This window comes from Emys orbicularis, chromosome 23 (assembly GCF_028017835.1).
Source record: "Emys orbicularis isolate rEmyOrb1 chromosome 23, rEmyOrb1.hap1, whole genome shotgun sequence".
Taxonomy (NCBI): domain Eukaryota; kingdom Metazoa; phylum Chordata; order Testudines; family Emydidae; genus Emys; species Emys orbicularis.
The window spans coordinates 19,823,085-19,843,089 of NC_088705.1; the positions used below are offsets into that span (position 1 = coordinate 19,823,085).

Consider the following 20,005-nt stretch of genomic DNA (forward strand, 5'->3'; position numbering starts at 1 on the left):
GTGCTTACTTAATGAGCAGCTATTCAACATTGTTTTATCCTCATTGTTTAATGCGTGACATTAATCCTTATTTACTGCACACTAATCAAACCCTGCTGTGAACACAATTATTTTTCCTCATGAGTTTTTTCTATGGCTTTCATAGAGCTGAAAGCTTATCTCTCTCGCCAACAAAAGCTGGTCTAACAAAAGATCTCTCACCCACCTTGTCCCCAAGGGTTTCAAGTCAGACAGCCCAAAAATGAGGATCATACAACAAGTGACCACCTATGCAAAGTTTGGTTTAAGTGACTGCCCAGCATCCAGAGCAGCATTCCCATCCCTAGTCACCTCCATCCCCAAGCTCATGGTCCGAGTCTCCTTGTCCAGGCAGTCTCAGTCTCACCCCCACCAGCTCCCAGTCTCCTTGCCATTCCAGTGCCTCAGCTTCCCCATTTTTACAAACAGGGATAAGACGACTAAGGTCCATTGTAAAGTGCTTTGAGATCTAAAGATGAAAAGCACGGTCCTAATCTTTCCCTATCCACCCAGTTTCTCCCCCTTTCCAGACCATCTAACCAGACTTCTCTGTCTCAATCTACTACCTGGTATGGTTTTCATTCCCTCTGCATTCAAGTCAGAGGGCTTCCTCCTCCATGATGTCTGGGTGCAAGCGGGGGGGGGGGGGGGGGGGGAGAGAGAGAGAGAGAAAGAAAGAGGAGAGCATTGAGAGTACAGGAGAGATTGGCACCCTGCTTTCAGTTTCAGTGGCTGGCCCACTCTGGAGCAGCTGGAAGCAGCCATTACATGGAAAGTCTAGCGTTGCCCCTGTAGCCCTGGCCTCTGAGAATGGCACATGAACAGTCTGGTCACCAACTAGGAGCTGTGAGGGGTTCAAGTATGCTCAGCAACGACAGAATTGTAGATTTAACTGTTAACATTAAAGAAATCTCTGATCATGCACAAACTGCAATATTTCAAAGGCTTATAATTTCATCAAATTTAGACAGATTTTCAGAGACAGCAAGAAACACATCCCTGACACACAGATCACCTGCCATCCCTGCCAAATGTCAAGTCCCTTCGTCAAAGCATGCAGGTGCTAGAGCTGTTCAAAGAAAAGGTGACAAGTATGCTTTAAAATGAGCAAAACATTTCCCCCCAGCATGGTTCCTGGTAACAGCTGAACTGCTTTAGCAGAAACTTTCCAAAAAGAATTTCGAACACTTGGCATGGAAAATTTCAGCCCAAATGGTTAAAGTTTTGCAAAGTTATAAGCAACTGAAAACAGTCTTATAATTGGAAATGTCAAGCAACCTTAACAAAGGCAATACTAATAGCCCTACTATACCTACTCATATGTGGGAGCCAAGAGTATGAGGGTCTAATTCGTCCCCTCTTCCTCATTTTATGCTTTGTATGCATTTTCTACATAAGCATTGGGAAGTGTCACTTCTCTCACAGAAGCAATGTCAAGCCATTTTTTAGGTTCGCTATTGTGGGAAGGCTTTAGCTCTACGGCCCTAGTTTTATGTAAAACATTCAGTTCAAAATAGTAGCACTTCACAGAGACTGCACACACTTTGCACGGATGTCGAAGTGCAGGACAACAGAGAAGCAGGATCCAAAACTGAAAAAATCCAAGCTTTTCCCAATTTCTGCATCTATTTGGTAGCAGGTCCAAGAGTGTGCTTTTTACACCAACATTTGTCAAGAGAAAGTTGCAACCTTATTTTGGATTTAGACGTTGACACAGTTAGCTTGGTCTGTCATCTGAAGACAGAATTACTAAATGGGGCTACATTTGAAGTCCACTTGGAAGTTTCAGCTAGCAGCAAATGCCCACCTGTTACTCATATAGGTAGCACTTTACACCTGTGCTCCATGGTATGCATTAGTCTCCAGTTTGTTCCTAATTAAAATATAAGATGTTGGTCTCAAGCTACAAAGCCCCAATTGGTTTGGGTCCTGACTACATGAGACACCTATCCCGTCCAGTAGTACTGCAGCAGAATTCCCAGTCTAAACAAGAGGAAGCTGACATCAGATTTGTCAGCAGGGAGTCCTCAACTCTGAAGTATCAGAGGGGTAGCCGTGTTAGTCTGGATCTGTAAAAAGCGACAAAGAGTCCTGTGGCACCTTATAGACTAACAGACTTATTGGAGCATACCCACTTCGTATTCACCCACGAAAGCTTATGCTCCAATACGTCTGTTAGTCTTAAGGTGCCACAGGACTCTTTGTCACCCTCAACTCTGAAGTTTACTTCCCTTTTCCCAATCCAACAAAAAGTTACTTAAAAAAAACAACAACAATCTTGATGACATACTGCAGGACCCATCTTTCCCCAAGGTTTAATGAGATATGAAAGTGCAAGCGCGCGCACATTTGTGTAGGGGTATTTGTGATGGGTGGAGATACTGTGGAAATATGAGCATATACTGTTTACACATTCCAAATATTCTAGCAGTTCCTCTGTATAATTTGTGGAATTAGACTATGTGATGGCCATCCCAAACTCACATGAATAAAATCCTTAGGACATATTATGTATTCTCTATACACAGATATTCACCCTTGTTTGTATACTATAATTTTTGTGTCAGCAAAACCTAGAATTAGGAGGAGAGTGTTCATTACAAACCAAACCTTGTCAGGGAAGCATACAACGGCTTTCTGCTCTAAAATGCAGGAAGGACAGAATCACATTCAGTGTCTCACTCAAAAATCTACCACAGTTTGGGGACACAAATTTCGCCAGGTCTCATCGATATGTCACCAATCATTGTTCTAACTGTAATGGAAAAAACCACAGCAGACCCCGCTATATTTATACTAGAGAGGAGCTAAAAATTGCATGAGTCCCCATTTTAAATGCAGTTTTCTCTCACTCAACTTTTTGACAACTTCGTAGAAAAATTATAGAAAATTAGGGTTGGAAGAGACCTCAGGAGATCATCTAGTCCAACCCCCTTGCTCAAAGCAGGACCAACACCAACTAAATCATCCCAGCCAGGGCTTTGTCAAGCCGGGCCTTAAAAACTTCTAAGGATGAAGATTCCACCGGCTTCACCACCCTCCTAGTGAAACAGTTTTTCCTAATATCCAATCTAGATCTCCTCCACTGCAACTTGAGACCACTGCTCCTTGTTCTGTCATCTGGCACCACTGAGAACAGCCTAGCTCCATCCTCTTTGGAACCCCCCTAACTTCATCATCTGAACGTTTCCATGCCCAGTGTCAGTACAAAGATGACAAGGAGTCTGGTGGCACCTTAAAGACTAACAGATTTATTTGGGCATAAGCTTTCGTGGGTAAAACACCACTGCTTCAGGTGCATCTGAAGAACAGGTGTTTTACCCACAAAAGCTTATGCCCAAATAAATCTGTTAGTTTTTAAGGTGCCACCAGACTCCTTGTTGTTTTTGTGGTTACAGACTAACACGGCTACCCCCGTTACTTGAGTACAAAGATGATTCATTAATTTTTTTACATGAAGAAGGAGGAAAGGAGATTTGAGAAAGTCCTTGGGAGACATTTTCAGAGTAACTCAGCAAGAGAAAATTCAGGACTTTTTTGCATCCACATGACTCAAGCATTGGAGTCCTTAAAGTATGTTTCTTGGCAAAAGGTACAGTGACTAAAGCGAAATCCCTGCAAGTTGCGTGGGCCCTTTTTAAAGACACCATAATAGAGGCTCAACTTCAATGTATACCCCAAATTAAGAAAAACAGTAAAAAAACTAAAAAAGAGCCACCGTGGCTTAACAACCATGTAAAAGAAGCAGTGAGAGATAAAAAGACTTCCTTTAAAAAGTGGAAGTCAAATCCTAGTGAGGCAAATAGAAAGGAGCACAAACACTGCCAACTTAAGTGCAAGAGTGTAATAAGAAAAGCCAAAGAGGAGTTTGAAGAACGGCTAGCCAAAAACTCCAAAGGTAATAACAAAATGTTTTTTAAGTACATCAGAAGCAGGAAGCCTGCTAAACAACCAGTGGGGCCCCTTGACGATGAAAATACAAAAGGAGCGCTTAAAGATGATAAAGTCATTGCGGAGAAACTAAATGGATTCTTTGCTTCAGTCTTCACGGCTGAGGATGTTAGGGAGATTCCCAAACCTGAGCTGGCTTTTGTAGGTGACAAATCTGAGGAACTGTCACAGATTGAAGTATCACTAGAGGAGGTTTTGGAATTAATTGATAAACTCAACATTAACAAGTCACCGGGACCAGATGGCATTCACCCAAGAGTTCTGAAAGAACTCAAATGTGAAGTTGCGGAACTATTAACTAAGGTTTGTAACCTGTCCTTTAAATCGGCTTCGGTACCCAATGACTGGAAGTTAGCTAATGTAACGCCAATATTTAAAAAGGGCTCTAGGGGTGATCCCGGCAATTACAGACCGGTAAGTCTAATGTCGGTACCGGGCAAATTAGTTGAAACAATAGTAAAGAACAAAATTGTCAGACACATAGAAAAACAAACTCTTGAGCAATAGTCAACATGGTTTCTGTAAAGGGAAATCGTGTCTTACTAATCTATTAGAGTTCTTTGAAGGGGTCAACAAACATGTGGACAAGGGGGATCCGGTGGACATAGTGTACTTAGATTTCCAGAAAGCCTTTGACAAGGTCCCTCACCAAAGGCTCTTACGTAAATTAAGCTGTCATGGGATAAAAGGGAAGGTCCTTTCATGGATTGAGAACTGGTTAAAGGACAGGGAACAAAGGGTAGGAATGAATGGTAAATTCTCAGAATGGAGAGGGGTAACTAGTGGTGTTCCCCAAGGGTCAGTCCTAGGACCAATCCTATTCAATTTATTCATAAATGATCTGGAGAAAGGGGTAAACAGTGAGGTGGCAAAGTTTGCAGATGATACTAAACTACTCAAGATAGTTAAGACCAAAGCAGATTGTGAAGAACTTCAAAAAGATCTCACAAAACTAAGTGATTGGGCAGCAAAATGGCAAATGAAATTTAATGTGGATAAATGTAAAGTAATGCACATTGGAAAAAATAACCCCAACTATACATACAACATGATGGGGGCTAATTTAGCTACAACGAGTCAGGAAAAAGATCTTGGCATCATCGTGGATAGTTCTCTAAAGATGTCCACGCAGTGTGCAGAGGCGGTCAAAAAAGCAAACAGGATGTTAGGAATCATTAAAAAGGAGATAGAGAATAAGACTGAGAATATATTATTGCCCTTATATAAATCCATGGTACGCCCACATCTCGAATACTGTGTACAGATGTGGTCTCCTCACCTCAAAAAAGATATTCTAGCACTAGAAAAGGTTCAGAAAAGAGCAACTAAAATGATTAAGGGTGGGTTTAGAGAGGATCCCATATGAGGAAAGATTAAAGAGGCTAGGACTCTTCAGTTTGGAAAAGAGAAGACTAAGGGGGGACATGATAGAGGTATATAAAATCATGAGTGATGTTAAGAAAGTGGATAAGGAAAAGTTATTTACTTATTCCCATAATACAAGTACTAGGGGTCACCAAATGAAATTAATAGGCAGCAGGTTTAAAACAAATAAAAGGAAGTTCTTCTTCACGCAGTGCACAGTCAACTTGTGGAACTCCTTACCTGAGGAGGTTGTGAAGGCTAGGACTATAACAATGTTTAAAAGGGGACTGGATAAATTCATGGTGGCTAAGTCCATAAATGGCTATTAGCCAGGATGGGTAAGAATGGTGTCCCTAGCCTCTGTTCGTCAGAGGATGGAGATGGATGGCAGGAGAGAGATCACTTGATCATTGCCTGTTAGGTTCACTCCCTCTGGGGCACCTGGCATTGGCCACTGTCGGTAGACAGATACTGGGCTAGATGGACCTTTGGTCTGACCCAGTACGGCCTTTCTTATGTTCACCCTCTAGACCTCCCCTAGATGCTCCTCTAAACACTGACATTTTGTGCTCGAGTTTTCTATGTTTTATTTCTGTCTCACAGTGAACAAAATCCTTCAAACATCCGAGTTAGAGAAGGTGGGCAAAACAGTGCTCCACTTAAACAAACAAACAAACAAACCCTTACTTCTGCACTGCCTTCAGAACTCGGTGGCTGGAGAGTGGCAGTTGCTGACTGAGGGCCCAGCTCTGCAGTCAGCAGCGCAGAAGTAAGGATGGCAATACCATGCTATGCCATCCTTACTTCTGTGCTGGTGCTGGCAGTGGCTCTGCCTTCAGAGCTGGGCTCCCAGCCAGCAGCTGCCACTCTCCAGCTGCCCAGCTCTGAAGGCAGCGCTGCCGCCAGCAGCAGTGCAGAAGTAAGGGTAGCAGTACCGCAACCCCCCCTACAATAACCTTGTGACACCCCCACAACTCCTTTTTGGGCCAGGACCCCTACAATTACAACACTGACATTTCAGATTTAAATAGCTGAAATCCTGAAATTTATAATTTTTAAAATCCTATGGCCCATGAAATTGACCAAAATGGACCATGAATTTGGTAGGACCCTCCCTATGACAAATGTTGATGGAAAATATGCCAGATTGTTTTCAATACTGAATACTCCTGGGGGAATTCTGCGTCACTGCGCACATGCAAAGTTCACGTCCCCCACAGATAGATAATTTTTTTTTTGCCCTGCAGAAAATCGATTCTGAGGTGCTGCAATTACACCTTTCACCCACTAGGGGGTGCTGTGGAGCCAGAACAGAGGACAGCCAGCCCAAAGCAGCCAGCTGTGGAGAGGGAGGAGTCAGAAGCTGCATTCCTCACAGTGCTCTGCCCATAGGGCCAGGTGAGGGGAGACAGGATATTGGGAGGGCGGAAGGGGGGAAGAGAGAGAGCAGGGCACACAAGGCTGCTGAGGGGGGTCACAGACTGGGGGGTGTTCAGAAAGGCCAGGTGGGGGCGGGAGATAGACTGGCACGGGGCACAGGAGCTAGTGGGGTGACAGCATTGAGCCAGGGGCTGAATGGGAGTGGGGATGAAGAGACATGGGGACAGGGGGTGCAGGGGATGGAGGCAGATGTGTCTGACTGAATGGGAGCGATTAGGGGTCACCTAGTGTCGCATGGGGGAGGCTCACCATCTCCCTAACAATTCCTCTTCCCTCCTCCCCCCCAAAAATATTCCACACTTCTCCCACTCACACCCAGCCACCCTCCAAGTCCACTCCCAGGCTCCTTCCCAGCAATTATTTTTCTCCCTCAGCTCCTCCATTACCCCTGGCTCTCCCAATCCTATGCACTGCTTCTGAGCGTTCAGGAAATATGTTTCTGTATTGTAGTTTAAATGAATTACTCTAAGTTCTGTATTAATATGCCTAGTAAGGAATCTATTTGTCAAAAAACATTTCCTGAATCTTTTTTGTTGTCTGCATTGTGACAGACATACTTGCTGATCTATATTTTGAAATAAATTACCAAAATGATTTAAACTGGCGTAATTGTACTGTGTTATTTTGACAAATAAAATATTCAGAATACTGCAGAATTTTAAAATATTGTACGGCGAATTTTTATTTTTTTAGCACAGAATTCCCCCACAAGTAATTGAATGTTACAAGCAGGTACAAGAGAACCGGAGACTAAAATTAGTCCAAACAAAAAAGGCCATGTTAAAATAACTCAAGGACTATGTTGAAATCATGCTTGGTAAAAGCAGAAGATATGGAACTAGAAATTAATGAATGAAAGTTGGTGTGTGGGGTATTAGGCTTAATTAGTGGACAAAACAATGAGGGGATGGACTATTCCACTCATCACTCTCTTTGTGGGTCCTTAAAGAAAGACTTTGGGGGAAGAATATGGAAGAAAAGTCTATGGCTACTGAAGCGAGCTTCATCAGCCTAGCTGCCGCCCCCCACCCCCACCACACAGTCTATTGGGACACTGGATATTCTTCATCCCAATCCTGAGGGATGTCCTAGCCAGACTAGGCCATAGAGAGGAATCCAGATGACATTACCACCCCTACCCACCTCCAGATGAAGCCCCAAAACCACTTGAGATAAAACAGGATCAAACTAACAGCAGTACTAGCCTCATCTCACCTCACTCTTCAGTTAAAGGGAAAGGGAACAAGAAATGTGAAAATGAAATCCTTACCTGATAATTTACATTTTAAATGCTTTAACTAGCTTTCCTCAAGAACATAATGGGTCACACCAATGGTCCATCTAGCCCAGTATCCTGTCTCTTACAGTGGCCAGTGACAGATGCTCAGAGAAAATGAACAGAAAAGGGCAATAATCCAGTGATCCATCCTCTGTCGTCCAGTTGCAGCTTCTGGCAGTTGAGGTTTAGGGACACCCAGAGCATGGGGTTGCATCCCTAATCATCTTGGTTAATAGTCATTGATGGACCTATCCTCCATGAACTTATTGAAAAAAAAATTTTTTTTTAAACCCAGTTACACACTTTTGGCCTTCAGAGCATCCCCTGGCAACAAGTTGCACAGGTTGACACGGTGTTGTGAGAAGCTGATTTAGTTGGGGTTGGTTCTGCTTTGAGCAGGGGGGTTGGACTAGATGACCTCCTGAGGTCTCTTTCAACCCTAATCTTCTATGATTCTAAGCACTTCCTTGTTGTATCTTTTCTGATTCTTTACTAAAAGCTTAAAAGGATTGTTCATGGTGTTTGTGCCATGGTACTAAGCAGACTGAGGTCTCTGTATAACAAATCCCGAACCTAGTTTAACACTATTTATATTGGACAGTGACTAAGTTATGTTATCACCTTCAGCCCATTTATTCCATCTAAATTAATACAACAGTAGGCAGCAGGAGAGATCACATGGTTTTTCCATGATATATTTTAATCGGTTATCTTTTTCTCTTCAGCTTTTGCAAGTGGACTGCATTCAGTATTCTCACAAAATGTATTTCCTAGCATTCAAGAACTCTCTCTTGGAATCAGATAGTGTAGAACTATCATTTTCAATATTCTGAGTGGACTGAGCTATGGGTTCAAGCAATGAAATTGAGTTTTGCAGCCAAAGGACAGTCATCAAGAAGATCAGTGTGGATTACTTGGGGGCAACACACAGCTACCCTTCCTCAACAGAGGCTGGCTGAGGAGCCTGCTTTTATATCTGAAGATCTGAGACATTTAATAGAAGATGCCCACTGAATACAACGAGGAATTATTCAGTGTGGATGAAACGGAGTGCTGTACTAAATGATGATGAAAATTACTATGTTTTTGAAAAACTAGACAATGCTTTTTACTTTTGACAAGTGATGAGAAAATTGCCAGATCTTCAACATCACCGATGAAGAGATGCATTGTATGGGCAGCACACCCGTAACACAGAAGTTGTTAGATACCAAGCAGCTTTCATATTAGCTGCATTGTTAATACCCCAAATCTTCCATGGACCCAATTCATGGATTATATTTTTAAACTGATCAGTACTATATAGGACTGTGGTGACATTCCAGTGCACAACTGAGTGAATAAAATACTGGTTGTGGAGTTGTCAAACTCATAGCGAATGAACTCCATACATCCAGACACTATAGACATGAGAGGAGTTTGCGAAATAAGAACACCAACACCAGTGGAAACGGGGGAAGTTCTCATTAAAAGTGCTCTTACAAGGAAAAAATACGGCATGTAGACCCAACCCCCCTCCCCCTCAACCCCCCATATTCCGGATCGCCAAACCATGCGGCCATTAATGTGCCTTTACTGTGCTCGGCATGGGTTGGGGGTAGGGGGAGAAAGCTACTCACCATGGCTGGAGCAGCAAAACAGCACAGTGAACAGTTACAGATTCTGATTACGTTATGGCTTGCACCTAGTGTAATAAGGGTTTTTTTGTTTTGTTTTGTTTTTAATGAAAACGGCCTTGCTATGGAAACATTTTATTCATGTACAATAGCTCCTTTATTTTTTCCCATGACTGACAGCTGGAAACGTGTGTCATCAACACCTGAAAGCAGACTTTCGGTGATTAGGAGGAGTAGAAAGAGAATGTGGAAGAACATGTTCACCGAGATAATGAACACCTCTGGTACAGCTGACAAAGAGCTGAATTTGGTCTAGAAGATCTCAGCCAATCAAGATGCTCACCTTTCAGTTAGTTTACCTTTCCCCCCCCCCAACAGATGGCATTAGCATGTAGTAAGGAGAGCAATCACAAACTTTTAAGTAAGCTTGCTAACATATGGCATCATATTATTAGCAACAAGTCATTTTCTGAGCACAAATAAGGTTTAGAGTTACTGGAACACAGCTCAGGTTCTAAAATATATTTTTGAGAACAAGGAGGTAGGTGTACTGTATATCAGAGAAATGCCTAATCTTCCACAGGGGCAAGGTCATGCTCCTGCTGCCTTTTCCAGAGCACCAACAAACTGAAACAGACACAATCTTTGTCAATGTCACATGGTTCCAGCTGAACAAACTATGTGCAGAGGAGAAAATTCAGGAGCCTCTGCCTCTAGAGGTGGGTGAGAAGGGGTGTAAAGGAGAGTGTTCTGAAAAGCAGTCAAGGAGAAAGAGGTAGGTAGAAGAATCCATTTTACTTTGCTCTCATTCATACAAGAGAAACAATAGCAAAAGGTACCAGTCACCAACAGTATTCAAATAAAGGCAGTGGGAAAGTAGCATAGGAGGCCTAAAATTTCATGCTCAGTTTAAATGTAAAAAAGAGAGGAGACAAATCAGATGAGACACAGCACAGAGCTGCCACTGTGGGCAAGCGACAGTACATTACTGATTCAATCTTGTTCTCCCTTGGTAAGCACCAGCTACAAACATTACTTATCACAAACTAAAAAGGCTGGCAGACAAATGGGGTCTCAGTGGGGAGAGAAGCCACAAGAAATGGGGCAAAACAGGATAAACTCCAAGTTGATGAAGGCAGAGAAGAAAAACTCAAAGGAGGGGAGAAAAAAGAAGGTTGCTTAATTGAAAGGAGTATAGTGGTATCAAAGAACTCAGATATACTGTATATACTCGTTCATAAGCCGAATTTTTTTAGTAAAAAAGAGAAGCACCAGAGAAGGGAGTCGGCTTATGAACGGGTAGAGAGAGGGAGAGGTGGGACACAGCCCCTCCCCCCGACAGAGGGAGCAAGGAGAGGCAGCACAGCCAGCAGAGACAGAAGGGAAGAGGCAGGGCCAGAGTGTCTCTGCTTCTGGCCACGCTGCTCTCCCCCCAGCCTCCGAAGCAGCTGCAGCTCCGGGGCTGGCCCACCGGAGCAGGCTGCGGCCGCGCGGCCTGGTCTGGCCCGCCGGAGCAGTTCCAGCCAGGCCAGAGACATCCTCCCCTGGCCCTCCCCAGATAACGTGGGAAGGGATGGGATGGGTAGAGGGTGGGGATCCCGGAGGAGTGGTCACAGGGGTTACTCCCCTGACTCCCAGAACCCTAGAAGCAGAGTGTGTCAATACTGTTGACCCACAGAGCACTGATGTGGACATCTACACACTCAGGTACAAAGTACTTTAATACCTTACAGTGAACTTTCACTATATCCAGAGCTGGACGCATAAGGAAATGCAAAGCAACCAGCGGAAAGATGCGAAGAGGCTTCAAAATTACCTCAGCTTACATAAAAGTCCTGGATAGAGGTCCTGCATGAATAAAAATACTAATTGGAAACTGAGTAATTTTAGGAACAGGGATAGGTGTGGCTGTGATGCCTATGGGAGCAAGCCTTTATAAGCCCCCTTCTCATGCATCACTAAATCTCTATTAGAGAAACTACCTCAATTTTGCTCATAGAAGATATGTTTCTATGATTGGATGGTTCTGTCTATACATCTTCTCAGCTCCAAAGAGCAGGAAGTAGTGGAATGATTTGAAGATATCTAAGCACCATTTGGTAGTCTAGACTTATTTCAAGGCTCCTTCAAACCAGAATGCTTCAAGGTACTGTCCCAACACCCAGCAGAGTTCCTAAAGAACAAATCTCCTATGCTCAATGGAAAAGTTTTCTAGGGCTCACAGTGGCTAATGGGACAGTAGCTGAGCCATCATGATCTGAGAGAAAAGTGACATCCTCAAATAGATCACACAGTTATGGCCCTCCTGAGGTACAGAACACTCGTTAAGATTGCTTGTTAGGGTTGGGGGATCCTTTTGTAGCGGTTGGGATACAGTTTGAAGCTCTTAGGGAGAGTTTCTGACATCCTAACTCAACATACAAATTTTAAAATTTACCTCCCACTCCAAATCTAATCCCCAATAAAAATGGTATGGTGAATCAGATATTTGCATGCTTTCGTATGTTGAAAATGCACTCTGAACTCCACAGCACCCCAAGTCTACACATAAAATGGAAACAGACAATAGGAAACAGACAAGAAGGGAAATCTGAACAATACAACTCTATAAAGAACCCCATAGAAGTTGCTACCCACACAGAGCTTTAGGGCACTCCAGTTCCAATGAAGCCAAGAGTCAGTCTCCTAGGAGAAGTGTTAGTTAACTACACGTTTTCTACTGGAGATGCTGGTCCACCTGTAATGGCCCATAGCAGGTGCTACACAAACATTTTCACTCATCTGAAGTAGAGGATTAAGATTTACTTGCTTACTAGTTAAGCAGATGACTATTGTTGGGGAAAATCTGCTGACAATTTTTATACCCACTACTAATTTTTTAGAGAGCTTGAGCTAAAAATTATTTGAATGAATAATGAATGAGCACTCAGCAGTCCCAATCAGAAAGGGGGTGGGGTGGGGGCAGGGGGGGCTATTGTGCTCAGAGCTCCACAACCATATAGTAAGAGAATGCCTCTAAACCACAAGGAGTTTATTTGCATATCAAGTCACACACTCATGCCTTGTGTACACTAGGAAATAAATCTCTTGCTTTCACTGGCTGTCAACTATCAGTCTCTCTGAACTGGTGCTGACAACAAGAGTAGATAGCACAAAGATGTTCTCAGTACTATTACAGAATGTGTAAGGTGAGCAATCACGAACTTTTAAGTAAGCTTGCTAACATATGGCATCATGATGCAATCTAAAAGGTAGACTACTGCCTACATCAGGGCATTCTTGCTGAAAAAATCTGAAAAGATTGAACCGTAGTCAAATAATAGGTGGTCAGCTGAGATTATTTGACTATTTGCAGTGTTGTTGTAGCTATGTTGGTACCAGGACATCAGAGACCAGAAGAAGAGGCGTAGCTTGAAAATTTGTCTCTTTCACCAACAGACGTTGGTCCAGATGAAGACACCACGCTCACCTACCTTGTCTCTCTATTATTTGACTGGTCAATTGACCAGGTTGCCAAGCCAACACCTAAGTGACTTGGTCACATTTGAAAACCACACCCTCAGCACTTTCAGTTGCATGAATGATGTTTTGAATTAAAACATAAATGCAACAGACACAAAAGCAGTTTGATTCACTTAATGAAAGTTCTTTACTGAGGACAAGTGACATGCATAATTCGATGTTTCAAGATTTAGGCATTTGAGTTCCACGCATAAGCAATTTTTTCTTAAACTTCCTTAAGTAAAAATGTTTTCAGACCTCTTATGCAACAAAATTAGCTAAATTTCTCAACAGGCTGAGACTAAATATAGAAGTTTCTGCCCAAAAGGAAACTAGTTGGAAAAGTTATGGACAATCGAAAAAGAGAATCTTATATGAGACTTCTATTTGTAACCTTAAGAATGTGCACGGTATTCAAGCAACAGGTCCAACACCAGTGCAGATTTGCTTATACTGTCCCTCAAAAGAATGCCTCAATCCAGAACTGGATAAGAACTACCTGTATTGATTTTATGTGTGATAGGTTTCTGAAATAGAACAGCTCATCATAGAAACCATCAATCACCACAAGAAGCAATCGCCAGACAGAGCCATCCAGATGTTCTTTGCAAATTATGAAAAAGATATGGAAATGTTCCCATCAAGGTTCCTAATACATAAGAACTTACTGTGCGATTCCTGATGTACAGAAACACTTTCTGAGTCTGCTGCGGGCCACTGATGATGTCTGGAAAACAAGCAGCTTCTTGAGAGGTCATACGATCATGCGGAAGTCTACTCTGGAAAGCTGCACCCTCCACACCTACACACACACACACACAAAAAAATTAAAAAAAAAAAAAAAAAAGGTGTGTCTAACAAGTATTCCAAAAGCAACTGATATGTTAGTGTTTTTACTAAAAAGCTATCCCCTCCTGGTCAAGACACCTTGAATATCCATATTTAATGATGCGCCAACTGGTTTTGTCTTACACTTCCACCAGCTTCTTTTGTCTATTTCTGCAAGCCAAAAATATCTCAGCCAGTGCTTTGAGTTACAGATCAAAATTGGGCACCAGCACTAGCACTACTACAAAAGAACACAGGATTTAGAAAACAAGCAACAAGTAAAAGTGAGGAGATAAAAAGATATGAAAAGAAAACTAAACTGTTTATCCGTAAGAAATAACTGGTTTAGATCTCTCACTCTCTCAAAGCTCCACAAACCTTCAGGAGACCCCTAAGCCAAGAGGGCTGTAAACCACAAAGAGGACAATGTATAGGTTCCTCACATCTGCTCTCCAGCTTCCAAGGGTTTGTCTAGATTAACACTGACAAACACTGGCTTCTTTTCCTAAATCTAGAGAAACCCACAGTCCATCCCTTTAGCCTAACCAGCATACCCATAATGTGTACAGCAGTGGAGTGTAGATCCATGCAAGAAACTGCTATATTTTCCAGAGTGAAATAAAGGAAAGGAATTTTATCTTTTCCTAGATAATGCAATGCTTAAAGTCTACTGCTGGACATAAACTAGGAGTCATGTCTCTATATGCAAAGATGGCGTCCAATTAAGGCACTTGAACATTTAACATTTTTCGAACAAATGGAAATCACAGCTTACAGAAAACTGCAAGAACAATAGTATTAGCTAGACCGTAATCCTTAAATTACAGCAGAACACAGAAACTAACTACACACAAGTCACAAAAAAAGTGCACAAAAACAGACATTTCTGCATAAAAGGAAAGGGCACATCTGGACTTCACTTTAAAGGTACATCTTACAGGCACAAAAAGCAGGACAAAAAATACATTGAGAGGCAAATGTCAGTGAGGTCCAGGTGACCTAGGAAGGTTAGAAATATAAGCAGAAAAAAAGCTAAACTGGAAAAATACAAGCTAATATATCCAAGGGGAAAATGCCAAAACACAGATAATGAAATGAGACTGAGATGAACAACTCCAGCATCAATATTGACTAAGAGATGGTGGAAGGCATCAAATAAGATAGAACTTTGCAGTGTGTTATGGAAACAAAAACATCTGTATGATTTTAGGTTGGATGGGCAGAGGCACCATGTTACAGAATGGGAAGGTGGTGGGAGGGAAATTATCCTCTTTCTGCAGGTCTGGTGAAACTGTTCTGAGCATTTTTATACCATAAAGATGAAGACCAATTTGAAGGAACTTAAAGAAAACTATTAAGGGGCTGAAGAGAGTGATTTATGAGGAAAGATTAAAAGAGCTAACTATGAATAGCTTGACTGCATGACAACCAAGAGTGAAGACAACTGACTAATCATTGGCAGGATCTAAACACCACAGAGGCATATAACTGTGGAGCGTGGACAAAGGGGATTACTTAGTAGTATAAACTGAAAATAAAAACTGGAAAAACTAGGTTGAATATCAAATCAAGTAAGATTTCCTGACAGCAATATCTATTAGGCTATTGAAAAAAAAAAAAGTCTCCTATTGTAGAGGGTAGAAGATCAATTCCTTGGGTAATAAGTGTTCACTAGCCCAGAGGATGGGCTACTCTATAGCTATTTTCCATCCGTCTATAAATCTGAGATTCACTGTGCAAGTATGCACGTATAGTAAAAGTACCCTACATATACTGTCAAGTGAACCAACCTGAAGCTATCCATCACCCCCTGCACTACCTTTAGCAGAACTGACTACCAGAGATTAAGTGCCCATAACACCAAGTAATAGTGAGAAAAAAGGTCTTAAAACATGTCTCTTAGAGACAAACTGAACAAATGCCAAACATGCTGACTAGACTGTTTTAAGAGTTTTTACTGGAAACAAAGGGACTGACCAGAGACTTTTTCTGAAAGAACACACCACCAAGCATGTTGTCCAAACAACTAATGCAAAACTCCCAATAAAACCTTTGGAAAGAATCTAGATACATAAACCAAATCTCCTTTCCACTGAATATGGCACAGTCAGCAGAGTTTGTGTTTCACCAGTTTTGAGAGAGAAAGCTCCTGCAGCTATAAAGAACCTTAAAAAGAAAATCTTCAGCTCCTACAAAAGGATTTAAAAGGATGGTCCAAGCAGGTTTTTTCCCCTAAGGCCATGTTCACATCTCATGAGACTCTGTGACCTTTTAATTTAAAGCCTATAAACAAGTTGTCTTTGATAAGCTTTCATAATTAAAGGCTGAGCAGAAATCTTTACTTTTATCTTGTTTGTGAACTAAGATGGTTACTGAGGAAACAGACCTGAAGATCAGAATGGAATAGGTGTAAAATATAATCCACAGACACCAGCAAAATATTTTAATATGGCCCACCAGCCAGAAGAGCTCACTTAAAACCAAACACCCTTCTAGTGGATTTCTTGCAATTGAGCAGGCTAAATTTAGATCACCTTCAGGTAGGTTAAACTATTCCCCTCTACTCTTACATGAACCATGCTTTATGAAAAATCTCAACAAGGAATGGAAGAGTCTCATCCTGGAGGATTCACACACATTTGTCTTTGACAGTTTTTCTGTGCATCTCTTTATGATTAAGGTGGTTCACCACCACAGATTCTCCTTTACTCCTCTCTCTTTTACAAACACACACAGATTTATTACTTCCTGACTACAGTACCAACCATTCATGAATATTTAACCCAACCTGCATTTTGGTAGTCTCCTTCCTCACAGGACACATCTCAAAAGGATTTTGTTGGCCACTGCTCCATCAAAAAAAAAAAAAAAAAAAAAAATCCACACCACACGCCTTACTGGGACATTTTCAGATGAAAAACTCCTTCAGTACTTAAAGCAACACATTCTGCTCTCTTGACAATTTCCAGGAATTAGTAATCATTAATTCATCCATCCAAGTGGGTAAAGCACACTCCCAGAAACAGTTTGATACTGATGTAACATATGTATAATTTGCAAAATGCAGAGTCAAAAAGTCCAGGGCAAAAAAGCACTATGTCCCCTCTGTAAGTCTGAAAATATTTAAAAAGGGATCTCTATATGTGCTGATACCAAGGTTCAAAACATAATCAGGCTCCTTCATTTAGAACGGGTGAGGGTGAACCCCTGAGATACCTTGAATTTTGTATTTGTTTCAAAGAGGTTTACTTCTTCACGGTCTAGAATGGATCTTATAACTCATAACTACTTTGATTAAAACCCCATGCCTCACTCCTCAGGTGGCACAGGCATATAGTGGCATGGTTTGAGGAAGATGAACGTTTTGGTAGCATTCTGAAAGTACTTAAAAATAAAGAAAGCAATTGGTGGGGATTACAAGCTAAATGCATTCCCCTTTATATCGATACTTAGGATCAAATGTTGGCTCGAATTCATGAGCCAGTCTATTAAAAAGTGGACTAACCTACCCCATAGGCAAGTCTTCTGTGCAAATGCTGGGAAATTGCTCATGAACTCAATCCTTTCAAAAATATATGGGCTTCAAGTGTATTAGAAAAGGGCCTAGCACACTGAAGCCTGGAGCTCAGTACCATTCTAATGGGTAAAAGCTGGCTAAGCAGGAAGTACCCTTTCCCATGTTTGGTCTCCTCTGAACATGGAGAGGAGTGGAGGGATGAGAGATCGGCCTGAGGGATTTCAGTGTAGTTTTACTTTCCATTTACTTAGTCACTATAGCCTTCAACTGCAATTAGAAGAGATTCCTCCCTTTCTCAAAGAGTAAATGTCTCCTATACCTCTTGCTAAGGTCTGAACACCCACACCCATGCGCACTTGCAAGCATCAATCCCTCATTTGGCGGCTCTTGCTATTAAGTGGCAAGCATCAAACGCCACCCTCACCTGATGCTTGGCCGTCTCCATACCCTCCAGAATTGTCGTCTTGAAGTCCTCCTGCTTGCCCTGTGGAAGGAAAGAGGAGAACTCAGGGACCTTACTCCATAAATTAAAATCATATTTGGACATAAAGGCCTGGCAGTTGGCGATTTAAGTATTAAATTTCACCAACTAACTAAACACATTTTCTGAGAATTCCATCTTCTGGAATATAGGTCCAGGGCACCAAAGTTTGTAGTCTTCTAAAGTTTTATCCTTGTTATAGGAACTCTTTAAATCACTCTTGTGGGAAAGGTAGAAGCACACAGTATGTAGCATTCCTGGTGGCTAAATACTTATGATCAGCTTTATTAATAGCTGGGAGTGGAATAATAAGATTACACTTCTTACTACCAGTTTGAAGATTAGTTGGATGGGTACACTGAGAGCCTAGGGGTCTAAAACTGCAAGAATTTGATAATCTTGCCCTGGATATCCCTGCACTCTCCAACTGAAATGGGATAGAGTGAACTATTCTGAAAAGCATCTATTATTTTCAAGAGAGCCTCTTCCTTCTCTTCCATAAACCTTTCCTTGAAGCACGAACCGTGCAAGGTTCAGACCAACAATATCTGCTTCAATGCCCTTGGTGCACCTACAATCCATTAGAACCCTAGAAGCAGAGTGTGTCAATACTGTTGACCCACAGAGCACTGATGTGGACATCTACACACTCAGGTACAAAGTACTTTAATACCTTACAGTGAACTTTCACTATATCCAGAGCTGGACGCGTAAGGAAATGCAAAGCAACCAGCAGAAAGATGCGAAGAGGCTTCAAAATTACCTCAGCTTACATAAAAGTCCTGGATAGAGGTCCTGCATGAATAAAAATACTAATTGGAAACTGAGTAATTTTAGGAACAGGGATAGGTGTGGCTGTGATGCCTATGGGAGCAAGCCTTTATAAGCCCCCTTCTCATGCATCACTAAATCTCTGTTAGAAAAACTACCTCAATTTTGCTCATAGAAGATATGTTTCTATGATTGGATGGTTCTGTCTATACATCTTCTCAGCTCCAAAGAGCAGGAAGTAGTGGAATGATTTGAAGATATCTAAGCACCATTTGGTAGTCTAGACTTATTTCGAGGCTCCTTCAAACCAGAATGCTTCAAGGTACTGTCCCAACACCCAGCAGAGTTCCTAAAGAACAAATCTCCTATGCTCAATGGAAAAGATTTCTAGGGCTCACAGTGGCTAATGGGACAGTAGCTTCTCTCAGATCATGATGGCTCAAAGTGACATCCTCAAGTAGATCACAGTTATGGCCCTCCTGAGGTACAGAACACTCGTTAAGATTGCTTGTTAGGGTTGGGGGATCCTTTTGTAGCGGTTGGGATACAGTTTGAAGCTCTTAGGGAGAGTTTCTGACATCCTAACTCAACATACAAATTTTAAAATTTACCTCCCGCTCCAAATCTAATCCCCAATAAAAATGGTATGGTGAATCAGATATTTGCATGCTTTCGTATGTTGAAAGTGCACTCTGAACTCTACAGCACCCCAAGTCTACACATAAAATGAAAACAGACAATAGGAAACAGACAAGAAGGGAAATCTGAACAATACAACTCTATAAAGAACCCCATAGAAGTTGCTACCCACACAGAGCTTTAGGGCACTCCAGTTCCAATGAAGCCAAGAGTCAGTCTCCTAGGAGAAGTGTTAGTTAACTACACGTTTTCTACTGGAGATGCTGGTCCACCTGTAATGGCCCATAGCAGGTGCTACACAAACATTTTCACTCATCTGAAGTAGAGGATTAAGATTTACTTGCTTACTAGTTAAGCAGACGACTATTGTTGGGGAAAATCTGCTGACAATTTTTATACCCATTACTAATTTTTTAGAGAGCTTGAGCTAAAAGTTATTTGAATGAATAATGAATGAGCACTCAGCAGTCCCAATCAGAAAGGGGGGGGGCGGGGGGAGAGTGGGCTATTGTGCTCAGAGCTCCACAACCATATAGTAAGAGAATGCCTCTAAACCACAAAGAGTTTATTTGCATATCAAGTCACACACTCATGCCTTG

General features: G+C 41.9%; 1 protein-coding gene across 2 annotated transcripts in view; it reads right to left on the minus strand.

The window, feature by feature from the left end:
• KDM1A (lysine demethylase 1A) overlaps positions 1–20,005 on the minus strand; it is a 139,172-nt gene that overhangs the window by 100,311 nt on the left and 18,856 nt on the right. Inside the window, exons 3-4 of one of the 2 annotated variants that reach the window (XM_065421491.1) lie at positions 17,940–17,999; positions 13,839–13,972 (exon numbers count right to left, since the gene is read on the minus strand). In XM_065421491.1, the coding sequence (XP_065277563.1) occupies positions 13,839–13,972; positions 17,940–17,999 (194 nt within the window). The remainder of the gene's footprint in view (positions 1–13,838; positions 13,973–17,939; positions 18,000–20,005) is intronic. The other variant, XM_065421492.1, reaches the window with a different exon arrangement.